Source organism: Tympanuchus pallidicinctus, unplaced genomic scaffold (genome assembly GCF_026119805.1).
Source record: "Tympanuchus pallidicinctus isolate F22 unplaced genomic scaffold, pur_lepc_1.0 scaffold19, whole genome shotgun sequence".
NCBI lineage: Eukaryota > Metazoa > Chordata > Aves > Galliformes > Phasianidae > Tympanuchus > Tympanuchus pallidicinctus.
In genome coordinates this window covers 16,876,123-16,893,641 of record NW_026294710.1, presented here as the reverse complement: position 1 = coordinate 16,893,641, position 17,519 = coordinate 16,876,123, and the positions used below count along the sequence as shown (strand labels likewise).

At 50.5% G+C, this 17,519-nt stretch overlaps 2 protein-coding genes across 8 annotated transcripts in view; one reads left to right on the top strand and one right to left on the bottom strand.

The window, feature by feature from the left end:
• Window positions 1–17,519, bottom strand: part of SBF1 (SET binding factor 1) — a 148,474-nt gene that overhangs the window by 31,404 nt on the left and 99,551 nt on the right. The window lies entirely within an intron of this gene.
• PPP6R2 (protein phosphatase 6 regulatory subunit 2) overlaps window positions 1–17,519 on the top strand; it is a 74,431-nt gene that overhangs the window by 26,775 nt on the left and 30,137 nt on the right. For both annotated transcript variants that reach the window (XM_052681085.1, XM_052681084.1), the window contains exons 3-6: window positions 3,530–3,775; window positions 8,282–8,468; window positions 10,403–10,540; window positions 17,447–17,512. In XM_052681085.1, the coding sequence (XP_052537045.1) occupies window positions 3,549–3,775; window positions 8,282–8,468; window positions 10,403–10,540; window positions 17,447–17,512 (618 nt within the window). In that variant the 5' untranslated portion in view covers window positions 3,530–3,548. The remainder of the gene's footprint in view (window positions 1–3,529; window positions 3,776–8,281; window positions 8,469–10,402; window positions 10,541–17,446; window positions 17,513–17,519) is intronic.

The window sequence follows — 17,519 nt, the reverse complement described above, 5'->3', positions numbered from 1 at the left end:
GGCCTCTGCACAAGAGTGAAGTGTGCCTTTCAGTTGCAGAGAGCCCTTTGTGCTGGATGGAAGAGCCCGAGAGCCCTCAGCTTTGTGAGAGCACAGGGTTGTGTTAACCAGCCCCGTCCAAACCCCAAAGCTGTGGCACAGATCTGCACTGCGTGCTTTATACGTTTTAAAATCAGCAGAATCCCCTTCTCTGTGGTCTTCATTCCTGAAAATCTGTGTATTTTGCCTTTAGAGGTGTAAGGTGCCCCAGTTTGATTTAATTCCCTGCTTTTCCTTTCTTGGGCTGTGCAGTGCCACATGGAGCAAGGGAAGGATGCTCCTCTTGTTTCTCATCGGCTCCCCATCTTCCTCTGCTTCTTCTGATCTATGGTGACCTTGCTTTCCTTAACTTCAGCAGTGAGTTTAGTGCTTAGCATTATGATATTTAGAAGTTCCTCAGCTTTGTTTCCTATTCTATAGGTTCATTTCCTGACACCAGAAACAGACTCTTTCTTGTTCTGCATCCTGGCTCTGTGAGCCACCCCATCCCTTCCACATGGGATGGCTGCAGTGCCTGGGGGTCCTGCTGAGCAGCAGATGCTGCTGTGCTCCTCAGTGAAGCTCAGGTTCTCTTTGGGGACGTCTCATTTCTTAGGGGCACTTCTGTTCCATCAGTCCACATGACCTCAAGAGATCATTGAGTCTGCTAAAGGAGGTGCCCTACAGTGGGTACCAGATCCCCACTCAGCCTTTTCTCCACGCTAAACAACCCCAGCTCACTCAGCCTTTCCTCGTCCAGGAGATGCTCCAAGCCCTGTATCATCTTTATGGCCCTCCACTGGACCCCTTCTAGGAGATTCCTGTCTCTTTTGGATCTGGGGAGCCCAGAACCAGACACAGCATTCTAAATATCCAAGCAGCACAGCCCTGTAGCTCAAAGCTGCTCTGGACAGGTTCAGGGTTGAGGAAGAAGAATGCAGCGAAGGCAGAGGGCAGCCCTTTGGCTTCCCCTGTGACTTGGACAGCTTTTCTTAATAGAACCATGGAAAGTTATGGGAAAAAAGGTGGAATGGACTGACTGATAAAGGGCTGATCTTCCAAAGGTAGGATTTACACGTGTTGTCCATGCACACATAAGGCATTGTCGTGGTTTCATGGCTTTTTTATCAGCGTTTCACATTTTATACGTGGAACGTATACATATTTAGGTTAGCTGTGCACCCAAACATTCCTCAGATGAAGGCCTTTTATGTCAGCTTTTCTCTCGATGAATTTACAGCTAAGCACAGTTAGTTAAAAATATCTGAAGAACAGTTTGTAATGAACACACGATACGGCCAAGCAGCGTTGCTGGGAGGGTGTCACGTAGGTTGGAAACGCAGATGGCTGCTCTGAACTCAGAAATTCATTTAAGAGCATTTTCAGTAGCTGGATGGGGCAGATGCAGAAGCTTTTGCTTATTGCTGTAATGCTGAAATTTAACTTTTTTTTTTTTTTTTTTAATATCAAGAATATTGAAAGCTTAGATTAGAAACTGCTTCTTTCTGCCAGAACTGGGGCTATTTTTGGCAGGGGATTTGTTCCCAAAAGGCTGGGATCAGCCCACACTGTTCAATCTGACACTTGGGCAGGTTTCTAGGCTCAGCCTTTGTTTGCACAGCTCCTGGCCTGCCAGTTCCATGCAAAACCCCTGGCCTGGTACTCCTGTGTGGCTGTCTGAGCAGCCTGATGCTGCGGGTTCGGCTGAAATGGCCAATCCTGGATGTCTGAAGGGAGATTTCTATGTGTGTTGTGGTTTTCTAGCTGTGATGCGTGGTCAAGATCCTGCTTCTGTTTCTGATGGGATCCAGCCCGTGCATTTGTAGGATCTTGGGATGGCTTGGACTGAAAGAGTCATTAAAGAGTAAGGAACTATGGTATGTTTGGGTTGGAAGGGATCTTATAGATCATAGATCCATGGAGTGGTTGGGTTGTAAGGGACCTTAATGATCATAGAGTCATAGAATGGTTGGATTGAAAGGGACCTTAATGATCGTAAAGCTGTAGAATGGTTGAGTTGGAAGGGACCTTAATGATCATAGAGCCATAGAATGGTTGAGTTGGAAGGGATCTTAATGATCATAGATGCATGGAGTGGTTGGGTTGGGAGGGACCTTAATGATCCTAGATCCATAGAGTGGTTGGGTTGGAAGGACCTTAGAGCTGTAGAATGGTTGTGTTGGGAGGGACCTTATGGATCATAGAGCTGTAGAATGGTTGGGTTGGAAGGGATCTTATGGATCATGGTGTCATAGAATGGTTGGGTTGGAAGGGACCCCTCAGCCCCACCCCCACCATGAGCTCAGTGCCCCCAAGCTGAGGCTGCCCAGGTTCCCATCCATGGCCATGGGCACCTCCAGGTCTGGGGCACCCTGGGGCTGCCCTCTGGGCAGCAGTGCCAGGGCTGCACTGCCTCTGGGTGAAGTTTAAAGCCATTCCCCTGTGTCCCATTGCCCGTGTACAGAGCTGCTGTCCTGTTTATCAGCTCCCTCTAAGTACTACAGGGCTGCAGTGAAGTCTCTTTGGAGCCTTCTTCAAGCTCAGCTTCTCGTAAGATGTGGGATCCCTGCCTCAGAATGCTGAAGTCCAAAGCCAGCTGGTGAATGGGGCAGAGTTGTGAGGGGAAGCATGAAGCTGGAGGAGGGCCTCGAGAAGAGGTTGGTAAGGATGGATCTGGGCATTGCCTTGTTCTGGCATCATGAATGAGCTGTGAAGGTGTGCTGGGGAAACTAGCTGAAAAAAGCAACTATTATTGGTGCAGCTCCCATAGAGAAAGGTCAGGATAACCAGGAGGCAAGTGGTTGGGATGAAAGAAAGGGATGGGGTTGAAAGTGAGAAACACAAAGCTCTCAATTTAGTGACAACTTGAAGGCAACGTCCTGGTGTTTGGCTCTGCTCTGCTGCAGATGGATGTAAAATGGCCACGTGAAGCTTTCTGTGGAGGAGGAGGATGGTGAGGATGGCTCCCTTGCAGCAAATACTTAATAGAACGTGTAGGAGGAAATGGTGACTTCAGTTGCTATGTTTGGCTCTGGTTTTTAGTACCTTTTGCCACTTCTCTTATTGGTAAACAGCCGTAAGTCCCAGTTGGAACAGCTATGAAATGTGGAGCCCCTGGGCTGACACACGTGCAGGTTGTTGAGCATCGTCTGTTTCAGGATGGTTGGGAACAGAACTTATTTTGCAGCCTGGATTTTGGCTGCCCAGCCTTGCAGCCTTCAGGTGATACAAACCACGAGTCTCTACGCTCTGCTGATTGCAGAACTGTGGGATGACCTTGCCTGCAAGGTCCTAAAAGCCCATCCTGCCACGGCAGGGACACCTCCCATAGAACAGGCTGCCCAAAGCTCCATCCACAGCCTTGGGCACCTCCAGGGGCCTCCCCACCCTCATGATGAAGTATTTCTTCCTTGTATCTCAGCTAAATCTCCCCTCTTTTACTTTAAAGCCATTATAAAGGAGGAATAACGAACGAAAGCTGAAAACTGACTGATATTCTTCTGCATTCCAGCTAGGTGTGTCCCACCATCATGTTCTGGAAGTTTGATTTGAACACGACGTCGCACGTGGATAAGCTGCTGGATAAAGAAGATGTGACACTTCACGAGCTGATGGATGAAGATGACATCTTACAGGAGTGCAAGGCTCAGAACCGCAAGCTGCTGGATTTCCTCTGCCAGCAGCACTGCATGGAGGAGCTGGTCAACCTCATCACACATGAACCCCCCATGGACATGGATGAGAAGGTCCGCTTCAAGTAGGTGCTCCTTTTCTGTCCTGCATGGGCTCTGATGTTACCCCAGGATGTCCAGGTTGTGTTCCAGCTGCTTCCCCAGTGGCCTGTGAGGACCATCTGTCCAACAAAATGCCTTCTACCACGTATCTGTGTGACTTAGAAGCTGGAAATCTGGTCCAAGAAAAGTTTGAGAGGTGTTTTCTGTTAGCCATTAGGAAGTGCTGCTCTCGAGGGTACATCAGGTGGGTGTGAAAACACCACTTCTCCAGCCAGTGCTGCAGTGCTGGTGAAAGCTTTCGCTGTGCTTCACTTGGGTGTGTTTTACAACATCAGGTTTACCAAGATGGTCCCTTACAGCCCAAACTCGTGCTGCTCTGTGGAACAGGTCTCACAGCATCTCACTGTGGATTTAATGTTCACGTTGTCATCTCAGCAGATCAGAGAACTCCCTGGTGATTGCATGCGGGTCTGCCATTCCCTGCCCTCACCTTTAGAGATTGTGGGATGGCTGGGTGGTGCTGGTGGCTCTGTGCTGTGTGTTCTGCTGGGTGAACCCTCCAAGATGTGTGCTGCAAGTTTGCTCCTTTCTGCACAATGTTGGCCAGGGTGGAGATTTTCTCTGTCTTTAGTAGAAACTAAAAAGTCTGGATGTGAGAAAGAGTGGCTTCGTGGCCGTGTCGTTTTGCAGGGGAGCTTTCAAGCACTCAAGTGAGAGATACCACAGCGTCTGTAGGGGGCTTTCAGAGGTTTGTTTCTCTGCTCTTGGTGGCTTTTCATTCAGTTTGCCTCAAAAAGAAAACGGTGCCTTGCTGCTTGCTCAGAACATCGCACACGAGTTTATCAGTATCTCCAGAGTGCCTTCAGTGCATTCCAGTCAACATTGCAAGCAGAGCATAAGCATTCTGCTCAGCTACAACTCTGATCTCCATCAGTAGTCGACCCGTGGAAGCACTCAAGCTGTTCTGTGAATAGAAGATGTCATGTTTTCAGTGCGCTGCATATGCAGAACCTCTTGGTTTCATTATTCATCCAGCAGGGCAGAGCCACCCTTCCTTTTGATGGTGAACTCTTGGATGTGCATTTCTCACACCAAATTGTGTTTATGCATTTAAACCCAAGTGCACACTTGAAAATATTTGCCTTTCGGATTTGGGAAGTTTGGTTTTTCTTTGCTGAGTTTACATAAAAATGAAAGGCTGCCTGGTGTCTAAATAAACCAGCAGGATGCTGTGGGAGTGGTCAGTGCTGGTTGGTGCTGCATTTGCTGGCAGTACACGGAAGGGATGGGGCTGTTCAGCTTCATCTGGGGAAGCAGTTGATCAGGTCTGTGCAGGTGAGGATGCGTAGGTAAGCAAATGGCAGGAAAGTGGAGCACTGTATGCATGACTTTGCAAGGCTTCTTCCTACCCAGGTGATCTTCCAGAAGGCACCAGGAGGGTCTGTGTTACACTGTTGTCCTTATTGGAGAGGATGGATAATATTTTCCTTTGCAGTGAAAGTTAACGAGCTGAGGAAATGGTGAATGATGTGAGACTTGTGTCCCTTTCCTGGAACGTGCCCATCTTGTGCAGGAGGAGAGAAAGAGGGATCCAGTGCCCCTCTGGTGCTTATTCACACAGTGCCCCTTGCACTGCAGGTACCCCGTACTGCTGTTAACCAGGCCATCTCTGTATGTCCTGTTCCTTTGAGATTTTGAGACAGTTCACATCTCTGGTCCTCTGTGCTGTGGGGTAAGCTGGAAACCTTTTGTCATCCGTGCCAAACAGGTAAAGGATGAGAAGATGTGGCTTGGCATGAGCATTAACTTCCAGCTGCCTTGAATTTCACATGCAGGACGTGCCTTTTGCAGGCTCTAAGGATACGTGTGTGCTTCAGGCAGCTGCAGGTTTGCTTTGGGAGATGCTTCCAGCTCTGCACACAAATGGGTAGAGAAGCATTTCCAAAGCACATTGAGACACCAGAGAGAGGGGAGAAGGTCTAAGCTCATTACAAACTGAGGAGGCTTTGGGGATAGATAACACCTAAGCAGGAGGAATAAACTCTAAATCCAAAAGGAATCCAGTTTTTGGCTCTTAGAAAAAAGCTAGGCAAGTTTCTGAACTGGAGCAGGAGAGAGAAACCTGCTGGGTTTAGGAGGATGTGCAGCTCGGAGTGGTGCATGCTGCAGGGCTGGAATCATCACAGCGCTTTGGTCCTGGAATCACAGAATCGTGGGAGTCATTCAGGTTGGGAAAAAAAAGCCTCCAAGGTCACCAAGTCCAACCCCAATCCATCCCAGCATGCCCACGGACCGTGTCCCCAAGTGCCACATCTCCAGTGTTCTGAAACACCCCCAGGGATGGAACACATCCCCCAGGCAGCCCGTGCCAGCTCCTGACCAGCTGCCAGTAAGGTGAGAGTTCACGAATTGCAGAGAGCAGCTCAGCTTTAAATCCCCGTGGAAGCACGGCAGGCAGAACGTAGCAACCAGGTGAAGGGCTGCAGCAATCCAAGCGGCACATTCAACTGTTGGAACTGTAATTACCATTTATAATTAACTTGTTGGCATACCAGGGTGTCTCTCAAACCCGAGGAGCGCGTGCTGCTTGAGGAGCACTGCTCACAGGAGAGGCCCAGCAGGTGGTGGTTGTGTCAGGCTGGGCTGCGTGGCCAGGAGCTGAGCGTGGAGCAAGGGGACGAGTCCCCAGAGCACGGAAATGCAGTGGGTTGGGGGGTGGTGCCTCGATGGAAGGGGTGCAGCATTCAGCCTGGCTGTGAAACTTGAAGGTGGAAAGGCCTGCAAGAGTGGAACACCCCATAATAATGAGTGATTTCACTTGTTGCCTGGTGGCAGGGTGTGTGTTGCGGGGAGGCACAGCGTGTGAGCTCATAGGAATCATAAATGCCTTTTACGTGGAGCAGTGAGCCGGAAAAAAAAAAGGAGGAATAGCTCCTTGTAACCTTAAGAGCTGTAAGAAATGTGACTGCTGTGAAATCACTTTGTAACAGGAACCATAATGTACTCAAATTTACCATCCTTCTAGCAGCGAAAAAGACATAAAAACCAAATCCCAAGCTGATGATAACGCGGTTTATAGCAGGAAGAATCAGAACTGCACTCACGTGGAGCAGCTGGTCAGGAGCTGCAGAAGGCTGAGAAGCTCACAGCTGGCCTTGGAAACGTTTCAGTCGCTCCTGATCCATGCAGAGCTGGTATGAAGAATGTTTTAAGTAGTAGGAAGCTGGTTTAGTTAAAGAGAGACGAATCACCCATTGCAGGTGAAGGTATGCCCTCACCAAAGGAAGGACGTGGGGAAATGGCTTTGGGAGGAAATCATTGGAAGTGATGCCAGGCTGGTGCTCAGCTGTGTGATTTAAAGGAATCTGAGTACCAAGGAGCTCCCCTGGTCAGCCTAAAAAACAGCAGAACAGAGTGGAAAATACAGCAGAGTTCTTAAGAGGCTCCAGGGTGATGTCTGAACCAGTACATGTGGCTTCTGCATCGTGCAAATGGAGCTCCCTGCCCCCCCCAAAAAAGGGATCTGTTTGTGCTTTGTAGCCAAGGCTGGCTCCTGCCATCAAACAGTGCAGGGAACAGCTGAGGGAAGTCAGGTTCCATGGGTCGTCAGGAAGGGCTTTGATGGATTCAGCAAAGCCCACGGTATGGGAAATGTGCACTGCAAAGGTGGGCAACCTCATCAGAGGTTGTGGGAGGATGAAGAAAGGCTCTGTCATCAGTAACTGCTGAAGGAGAGGAAGAGAGGTGGGCTGCTCAGCTTCCTGCGTTCGCCCTAACCTGAGTCCTGTGCTGTTGGTGAGGGAGGATGGAGAAGAGGATTGCCTCTCCATGTTTCCCATCCCTGGCAGCAGCAGACGTTACAGCTTTCCCTTTGGGCTGTAGAGATTGCCACACTGGTACAACTGTTTTATATTTCCATAGTTAGGAGCCATAGTTAGAGCACACATTACATAGACTACTACACTACAAGTGGGAATTGTGCTGGCTTTGTGTCCTGTGGCTTGACACCATTCACTGAAGAACACACATTTGCTGCAGCACTGTTCTGTGGGGTTTCTCGTGTTATTAATTGGATAGGAGTTTTTAATTATGTAGCAAATATGGGTTTTGCTGTTGAAAAGTACACAGAAGATGAGCTGCTCTGCTTGCAGACAGCAGCTCGAGAAGCAGTGGGTGGGCTTTGTCTTTCCTCTGTGTCACCTGCTTGATTATAAACACATTATTAATTATAAGCACATCATTATCTTTCCTGGTCATGGATGTTTCTGACGAGCCCACCTGGAAGAGCAAGAAACAAGGCCAGGAGAAGGAAGGGATCCATCTGTGCTCAATCATATACATAATCCAGTGGTAAAACAGCCATACATGACATGCTAGGGACAGCGTTTCCTTAGATGCCCCAATGACCCTCATTTTGCCCTCATTCTCATGGTGTTTTCTACCCCACGAAGGGCAGTGCTGCTCCATAACCTCCACCAGTGCCCATGGCCACGGGAGTTTCCATTTCACCTGTAGCTGTGTGCCCACAGGTACCCCAACACCGCCTGCGAGCTGCTGACCTCCGACGTGCCCCAGATCAACGACAAGCTGGGGGGGGATGAGACACTGCTCAACATCCTCTATGATTTCTTGGATCACGAGCCGCCCCTGAACCCACTGCTCGCCAGCTTCTTCAGCAAGACCATCGGGAATCTCATCGCGAGGAAAACAGAGCAGGTACCCGTTCCATGCAGGGCTTTACGTGCTCTGTGACAGCTTGATCAGTGACGTGGGTGATGGAATTGAGAGCACTCCCAGCATGTTTGCTGGTGACGCCAAGCTGAGTGGTGTGGTTGGAAGGGATGCCATTCAGAGGGACCTCAGGTGGGCCTGGGTGAATCTAATGAGGTTAAACACAGCAAAGTGTGAGGCTTTACGCTTGGGCTGGAGGAATCCCAGGCACAGACTGGGAGGAGCATCCTTGAGAGCAGCCCTGCAGAGGAGGACCTGGGGGTCCTGGTGGGTGGAATCATAGAATCATAGAATCACAAGGTTGGAAATGACCTATAAGATCATCCAGTCCAACCGTCTCCTCATCACCACTGCCACCACAAGCACTAAACCACATCACGCAGCACGTCGTCCAGACGCCTCTTGAGCACTGCCAGGGACGGCGACTCCACCACCTCCCTGGGCAGCCATTCCAGTGCCTGACCACTCTGAGAGAAGAAGTTCTTCCTTATGTCCAACCTGAACCTCCTCTGATGCAACTTGCGGCCATTGCCCCGTGTGCTGCTCGTTGCCTGGGAGAAGAGGCCAAATCCCTCTTCACCACAGCCTCCCTTCAGGAGGTTGTACAGTGCAGTGAGGTCTCCCCTGAGCCTCCTCTTCTCCAGACTAAACAATCCCAGCTCCCTCAGCCGCTCCTCATAAGGTTTGTGCTCCAGACCCCTCACCAGTTTTGTTGCCCTTCTCTGAACACGCTCCAGGATCTCAACATCTTTCCTGTAGTGAGGGGCCCAAAACTGAACACAACACTCGAGGTGCGGCCTCACCAGTGCTGAGTACAGGGGGATGATCACCTCCCTGCTCCTGCTGGCCACACTATTTCTGATGCAGGCTAGGATGCCGTTGGCCCTCTTGGCCACCTGGGCACACTGTGGGCTCATGTTCAGCTGAGCATCAACCAACAGCCCCAGGTCCTTCTCTTCTTCACACTCATCCAGCCACTCATCCCCAGGCCTATAACACTGCATGGGGTTGTTGTGCCCAAGGTGCAGAACTTGACACTGGAAAACTGAACGTGAGCCAGCAGTGTGCTCTTACAGCTCAGAAAGCAAATGGCAACCTGGGCTCCATCAGCAGAGGGGTGGCAGCAGGGACAGGAGGGGATTGTCCCTCTCTGCACTGCCCTCATGAGGCCCCATGTGCAGCACTGCGTCCAGGTGTGGGGCCTCCAGTGCAAGAAAGACAGGGAGCTGTTGGAGAGGGGCCAGAGGAGCCACAGAGATGAGCAGAGGGCTGCAGCACGTCCTGCAAAGACAGGCTGAGGGAGCTGGGCTTGTTGAGCATGGAGAAGAGGAGGCTGTGGGGTGACCTCAGTGCAGCCTGCAGGACCTGAAGGGAGCCTATAAAGAGGACTTGGGAGTCAAGTCTTGGAAAGGGGAGATGAGAGCAGGACGAGGGGAAATGGTTTGGAGTTGAAGGGGGGCAGATGGAGGTTGGACGTGAGGGGGAAGTTCTTTGCTATGGGAGTGGTGAGGTGCTGGAAGAGCTGCCCAGAGAGGCTGTGATGCCCCGTCCATGGCTGGAGGTGTTGGAGGCCAGGTTGGATGGGGCCCTGGGCAGCCTGGGCTGCTGTGAAATGGGGAGGTTGGTGGCCCTGTATGAGGTGGGGCTGTTGGAGCTTCGTGATCCTTGAACTCCCTTCCAACTGGAGCCATTCTGTGATTCTGTGCAAACTCACTCACTTGTGCTGTTTGTGTCACAGGAAAAAAAGGAGAGCTAGAAAGATTTCATTTCATGCTACCTTGAAGCAGGAATGCTGTCCCAGTCCCCTCTGAGAGGCTCTCAGCCTGCTGCTTGAGCCCAGAACACAGAGGATAGGAAACGTGGCGGTGTCGCATCTCTTTGTTGCTGTAGCAGCTGATGATGACGTTTCTGTTTCTCAGGTGATTGCATTTCTAAGGAAAAAAGACAAATTCATTAGCCTGGTGCTAAAGCATATAGACACATCAGCCATGATGGACCTCCTGCTTCGTCTGATCAGCTGCGTGGAGCCCGCGACGCTACGGCAGGAAGTGCTGAACGTGAGAACGTGCTGCTTTTTTTCTTTTCCACGTTGGGATCAGGGTTGGGTGGTTGTTGGAGGGATGTCGTTCTGTTTGTCAGTTGGATCTGCTCTTCTGAGGGCTGCTTTACTGGATGCTGGGCTCGGTGTGCTGGGTGTGTTGGCCCTGCAGCCCGCCCAAGGCCTGCCCAGCAGGATGAGCCCCCAGCAGGAAAGGATTCCAGCTCCTTTTTCCATATAGCAACCACTGTTTACTTCAGTTGCTGTTGCTGTAGAGCTTTCACAAAGGAAATTTGTAATCTTTCCCAGTGTTCTGAATTTCAGAGCAATCATTTGGGGCAGAGATGGGTTTAATTCTCCGCTCTTCTCAAGAGTGTGCGTGACTTCTGGAGGTGATATCTCCTCCCCCCTCCTCTCTAACGTGCTCCCTTGTGAAGAACCTCAGTGAGGTGCTGTCTGTTGTACAGGTAGGGCAGGTTTGTCTCCCTGGGTGAGGCTGCCTCGTGCCCTGTGTTGGGAGCAGCTTTGTAGGGCTGGAGGAGTGCAGCCCTCTTTGGCTCCTTGGCGTTGCACCAGAAGAGAGCAGTGCACCGTGTGGAAATCTGCACCGTGTCTCTGAAGCCCACAGCAGGCTTTGTATGTTTGGCAAGCTCTGCTTCCCAGCCCTTCCGTGTCCAGAGCCCTGAGACATCAGAGCTTAGCAGTGTGCTTTGCAGAGCTGCACAACAGCTTTGCAGTAGCAAAGCGTAGCAATTACCAGGATAATGTGATTATTTCTCCTTCTGATCTTAAAGTAACGTTTTAACTCAGCAGCATTTTTGTGGATGGATGGATGGCTTTCATCTGGGAAACCTCCAAACATCCAGGCTTCCAAATAACAACCATCCCTGAGCAGCCACATATGTTTTAACCCTTCCTGCTACCTGAATTCCACCTGTGAAAGATTTCACACAGTCGAAAAAAGAGCAAGAAAACAGATTAAAGATACCGTATGGTGCTGGAGATGCTGCTGAATTTCTTTCCAAATGGCCATAATGTGAGTGTTGTCCTGGAGAGGTTAAAATGTGATGCCTCAGAGACTTGAGAAGGGCAGAAAGTAACACAGCAATACTGAAATTTAGGAGGGCACATCTGGAGCTGTCTGGTTTGGGGAGCTCTGATGTTACCCCAGGATGTCCAGGTTGTGTTCCAGCTGCTTCCCCAGTGGCCTGTGAGAACCATCTGTCCAACAAAATGCCTTCTACCACGTATCTGTGTGACTTAGAAGCTGGAAATCTGGTCCAAGAAAAGTTTGAGAGGTGTTTTCTGTTAGCCATTAGGAAGTGCTGCTCTCGAGGGTACATCAGGTGGGTGTGAAAACACCACTTCTCCAGCCAGTGCTGCAGTGCTGGTGAAAGCTTTCGCTGTGCTTCACTTGGGTGTGTTTTACAACATCAGGTTTACCAAGATGGTCCCTTACAGCCCAAACTCGTGCTGCTCTGTGGAACAGGTCTCACAGCATCTCACTGTGGATTTAATGTTCACGTTGTCATCTCAGCAGATCAGAGAACTCCCTGGTGATTGCATGCGGGTCTGCCATTCCCTGCCCTCACCTTTAGAGATTGTGGGATGGCTGGGTGGTGCTGGTGGCTCTGTGCTGTGTGTTCTGCTGGGTGAACCCTCCAAGATGTGTGCTGGAAGTTTGCTCCTTTCTGCACAATGTTGGCCAGGGTGGAGATTTTCTCTGTCTTTAGTAGAAACGTTTGGCTTCCAGAGCCGAGTGGAGCTGGGCCAGCAATCCCACGAGCATTTCTGGTTGGCAGCGCCACAAAAAGAGGCACTTTTCCTTCCTCTGCCCCTTCATGCGTGTTCTGCCCATCCAGCTCTTCTTGAACCTCTGCCAGCTGAAGTCTTCCTGTGGCTTCAGGGTGACACGGAGCTGGGAACAGATCCAGCAGAGAACACCTCTCTCTTACTTGTGTTCTTTGCCTTTTGGGATTGTTTGAAGCCAGATCTCTTCCTTGGTTGGTTGCTTTGTGTTCTTGGTTTTCATTTTTGCACCGCCTCATACCGTAGTAAGGGAGTTGCAAGGGAGCAGAAGTGGATGAGCAGCAGGGAGAAGGTTGGCAGTGCCACCTCATACCTTCCTAGAGCACTTGGGGTGATGATGATTCCCTTTCTCTTCCCTCATCTGTATCTGAGGGCATGCAGCCTACATTGGCAAAATGACAATTCTCTATCAGCTTCCTTCTGTTCCCCACCTGATAGAAAAGTGCTTGGTTGGCACAGACCAGGTTTTGTTGTTTGGGAGAGCTGTGCCAACAGGAGGAAGCCTTGCTAGGATGTGCTGTTCCTGCATACTTCTCAGTTTGAGCAGCAGCACTGTGTGAGGGGAACCTCCAGGTTCAGGGTAAGTGCAATGTAAGTGATCTGTTGTCTGCATGGCATCTTCACAGACCTGTCTGCTCCCCAGGTCCTTCACAGCTGGAAATATTTGGAGGAGTCTTTGTCAGAAAGCTCTGAAGAGGTCCTTCCACTGGCTGGTCTTTCAGGCACTTCCCTGCCAGTATCCTCAGACGAAGCCTGCATTGTGCACAAGGGTGCAGATTTTCTTTGATCGCCATCATTTGATCCTGGAATGTCTCCAGATTTGTCAAAGAAAGAAATAATTTGCTTTTGAGGTAGGAGGAAGACTTAAATACAGGTTGCTTCCTGAAGCATTTTAAATACTGGCACAGATAAGTGACATCAGAGGAGTCTGTCCTCCATCTTAAATCTTACCTGGAAAAATGCAAGCAGGGTCCCTAGCAGAGGCTTCCACATCTGATACTGGTGGCATGTGTTTGGAATTGATGTGAAGCAGATACAGTAATTCCAGGTCTCTCACACCCTTCACGTCCTCATCCTTGCTGAAGTATAAAGTACAGCTTTATAACCTTCACAGAAGAGAACTGGTCTGTCTTCCCCAGCTGGGGTCTGAAGGACAAACTCCACCTGGTGCTCACAGCTGGGTTTCCGTGGTAGTAGGTAGGATGTGAGGAGAAATCTGCTGGTCCCCCATGGGTTCCTTCTCTCTGGGCAGTGCTGAGGAGCAGCCAGGCACTGCAGCTCTCCCAGCTGAGGGACTTGCATGGTTTTGTACCCATCTTCTCACCTCTTGCACCTGGAGCATCGTGCAGCCTTTCCATTAGGGATTGATGCGGGCAGCCATGGTAGCACACAACAAATGCTGCTGTGTGCTGTTGTTGGTGCTGTGACTCGTGAGGAATAGCCAAGCCAAAGTCATGCTGTTACCAGGTGTATTTTCAGCAGGTTTCAGAAGAAGGAGTGTTGTTGAAGTCCTGATCCAATGGACTCTTCTCAGCATTGGCTGATTGGATGGGTTGGATGCTCCCTGCGGAGGTCGGCTTCCACCTCTGAGCTGATTGCTCGTGGCCTTGTCCATCTGAGTCTCCAATATCTCTGAGAGGAGAGACATATCCAGGCACTCATCCGCTGTTTCACTGCATTTTGTGGAGATTTCTTTCCCTGGCATCAAGTTGGAATTTCCCTTGGACATCTTGGGGTTCTTGTCCCATCCTGGCACCTCCCACAGCAGCCCAGGCGATTCCTGACCCTCGCTCCTGCTGTTGGGGTTATTCCATCCTCGATGCTTTTTACCTCTGTTGATCTTGCTGAGGTTTCTTCCACCTTCTCCACTTGGTTTGGGTCATTCTGGGTGATGGCTCTCCCTTCCTGCATGTCTGCTCCTGCCTCCCAAGTTGATGCTGTGGTGCTTTGAGCAGCCTGGTTTGGTGGAAGGTGTCCCTTCCCATAGCAAGGAGTCGGAACTATGTGATCTCAAAGGTCTCTTCTGTGATTCTACAATTGCATGTTCCTGAACTTGCTAAGGTCTTTTTCTAAATCTTCAATGAAGAGCTTTAGCAGAACTGCTCCCCAGGGTTGATTTTTAGTGATAATATCACCATGGAGGTGGAAGAGTTCTCTCCTCCTATGCCAGCTTCCAGGATGGCAACCTCCATCTGACTCCTGTGCAGGGCCTGACTCTCCTTTCTTCCATGCAAAATGATGATCCAGGGAGCACTGAGCTTTGCCAAAAAAAAAACCTGCTTAAATTCATAACATTGTCTTCTCAGCACTTTTGCACAACCTGCACATCACCACTCTGGCTGCCCTGATCTGGGAGTCCTTGCAGTTTCTAGCAGTGCCTCCAGGCCCCCCCATCCCTGCCTGCCCCCCATTACAGCCAACCCCTGGACTTTGGAACTCATAAGGGGGTAAAAGTTCCTGTGATAGCAGAGATTGGTGTGGCAGGGATTCTGCATGCAGTAAGAATAGGCTGAAATACCACTGTGCCACATCTACAGAGGCCAATGCATGAAGAAAGGAAACCTGCAGGAAAAAGGAATGTAAGTTTTCATTCTCAAAGTCAGCAGTGTATTCCTGTTGTGGGAATACAGAGGGATTGCAGTCAGAATCTGGGCTGTGTAAGTGGTGATGAAAACGGAGCATGCAGCCCTAGCACAGGGGTGAGCAGTGTCATTGTTAGAGGGGCTGCTGGAGGCATTGCTGGGCAGGTTTTATTGTGCTTTTTTTTTCTTTTCTGGTTGTTTTAAGTTAGAAATGAGGAGATTCTCATTAACCTCAGTTCCCAAGCCGTCCTTATAACAAAGCTGTGGGATGGACGAGTGGGCAGTGAGGTGGGTTGAGAACTGGCTGAGTGGCAGAGCGCAGAGGGTCGTCGTTGGCGGTGCAGAGTCTGGTTGGAGGCCTGTAAGCAGTGTTGTCCCCCAGGGGTCGGTGCTGGGTCCTTGTTCAACATCTTCATCAGTGACCTTGATGAGGGGATGGCGGCCACCCTCAGCGAGTCTGTGATGATACGAAGCTGGGAGGATTGGCTGAAGGCCGTGCTGCCGTTCAGCGAGAGCTGGACAGGCTGAGAGCTGGGCAGCAAGAAACCGGATGAGGTTCAACAAAAGCAAGTGTGGAGTCTTGCATCTGGGGAGGAATAATGGCATGCAGCGGTACAGGATGGGGGATGAGCTGCTGGAGGGGAGCTCTGCACAGAGGGACCTGGGTGTCCTGGTGGACGACAGGTTGCCATGAGCCAGCAGTGTGCCCTTGTGGCCAAGAGGGCCAATGGCATCCTGGGGTGCATTGCACAGAGCGTGGCCAGCAGGTCGAGGGAGGTGATCCTCCCCCTCTGCTCTGCCCTGCTGAGGCCTCACCTGGAGCACTGCGTCCAGTTCTGGGCTGCCCAGGACAAAACAGACAGGGATCTCTTGGGAAGAGTCCAGCGGAGGGCCACCAAGATGGTGAGGGGCCTGGAGCATCTCTGCTATGAGGAAAGGCTGAGTGAACTGGGTCTGTTCAGCCTTGAGAAAAGAAAGCTGAGAGGGGACCTGATCCAGGGTTATGAATACCTGAGGTGTGGGGGGCAGAGTGGTGAGGCCAGGCTCTGTTCAGTGGTGCATGGAGGCAGGATGAGGGGAAACGGCCACAGGCTGCAGCATAGGAAGTTCTGCATGAATGTGTGCAAGAACTTCTTTACAGTGAGGTGACGGAGCAGTGGAACAGGCTGCCAGGGAGGTGGTGGAGTCTCCTTCTGTGGAGATGTTCAAGGTCTGCCTGGATGCCGGCCTGTGCGACCTGCTGTAGGGAACCTGCTTTGGCAGGGGGTTGGACTCAATGAGCTCTGCTGGTCCCTTCCAACCCCTACAGTTCTGTGATGCTGTGAACCTCGCTGACCTTTCGGTGAATTGCCAGTTGAGAGCTGCCTTAGCTGTCATGGGGAGATTGAGGCTTAGGGTTTGGAAGAAGGATTTCGGCGTATCCAAGCACGTGGAGATGAGAAGGGATGCTTGTAGGCCAAGTGAGTACATGGGGAATGGACAGGTGCCTTGTCAGTGCAATGGAGATGGGGAGGCAACACATGGAGGCATGGCAGGGATCAGCTCCACTGGATGAGCTTTTGTTGGCTGGATTTCATCTCGAGGGCTCTTTCCAGCTGAAGTTGTTCTGTAGTTCTGTGATGGTTGAAGCTGTGGGACCAGGTAATAAAAAACACTGTAGAAGGGGAGATGCACAGAGCTTTCTTGTGAAGGTGGGAGGCTGTTGGTTTCTCCCGTGACTCATCTGAAGGCTGATGGAAGATAACATCACTGCAGAAACCTCCAAAGTTATTTTCCTTCTAATTATGGTTTGGTCAGTCATTTCCAAAGGAAGTAAGAGTGCATTATGGAGGATGTGAGTGATTGGTGTGAGTGATGTTACACACTCGGCCATTTGCCTGGGGTGAAGGCCATTAGGAACTGGGCTGAAGATGGACTGAGGAGCTGAGCTTGGAGGTGGAACTGGGAAGAGGGAAACTGGAAGGTGTTCCTTGCAGGTGGTTGTGCTTTGTTTGCGTGTGGTTGGGGAATTGGGGTGAAGTGATAGCTTGAGTTAATAGGAGGAAGTCTGTGGTGTGGGATGGGGCAGGGAGATGAGCTGTAATAACAGCATGGGCAGAGTTGGAGCTGTTTGGTGTAAACAACAGTGGCTGTAAGGGTAGGAAGTGGCAGCAGAAGAGCATGCTGATAGTTATGCTTGTGCTGCTTCAGGTGAGATGGCGTTTGTGGCTGATCTGTTTGTGGCTGATCATATTTTCCAAAGGTGTTTAAGTTTTTAGTTTAGAACTCACACTGGCAGGGCGTGGATTCTGATGGTAACTAAAAGACATCTCTGTCTGACAGGGGGTTTGGAACAAGATGGTTTTTAAAGTCCCTTCCAAGCCAGACCAGCCTGTGATCGTGTGGTTTCTGTGACCTGTGCCTATAGGTATTGTTCCATGCCTTTGATTCTGAAATAGAAGGAGAGGACTCTGTGTTATGCCAAGCTTCTCAAGGATCCTCTTGTTTTGAATGCTGCAATACAACGATTTTCTTTTCCCTTCCTTTCCCTCCAGTGGCTTAATGAAGCAAGAATTATTCAGAGACTGGTGGAGCTGATCCATTCAAGCCAGGATGAGGATGTGAGTA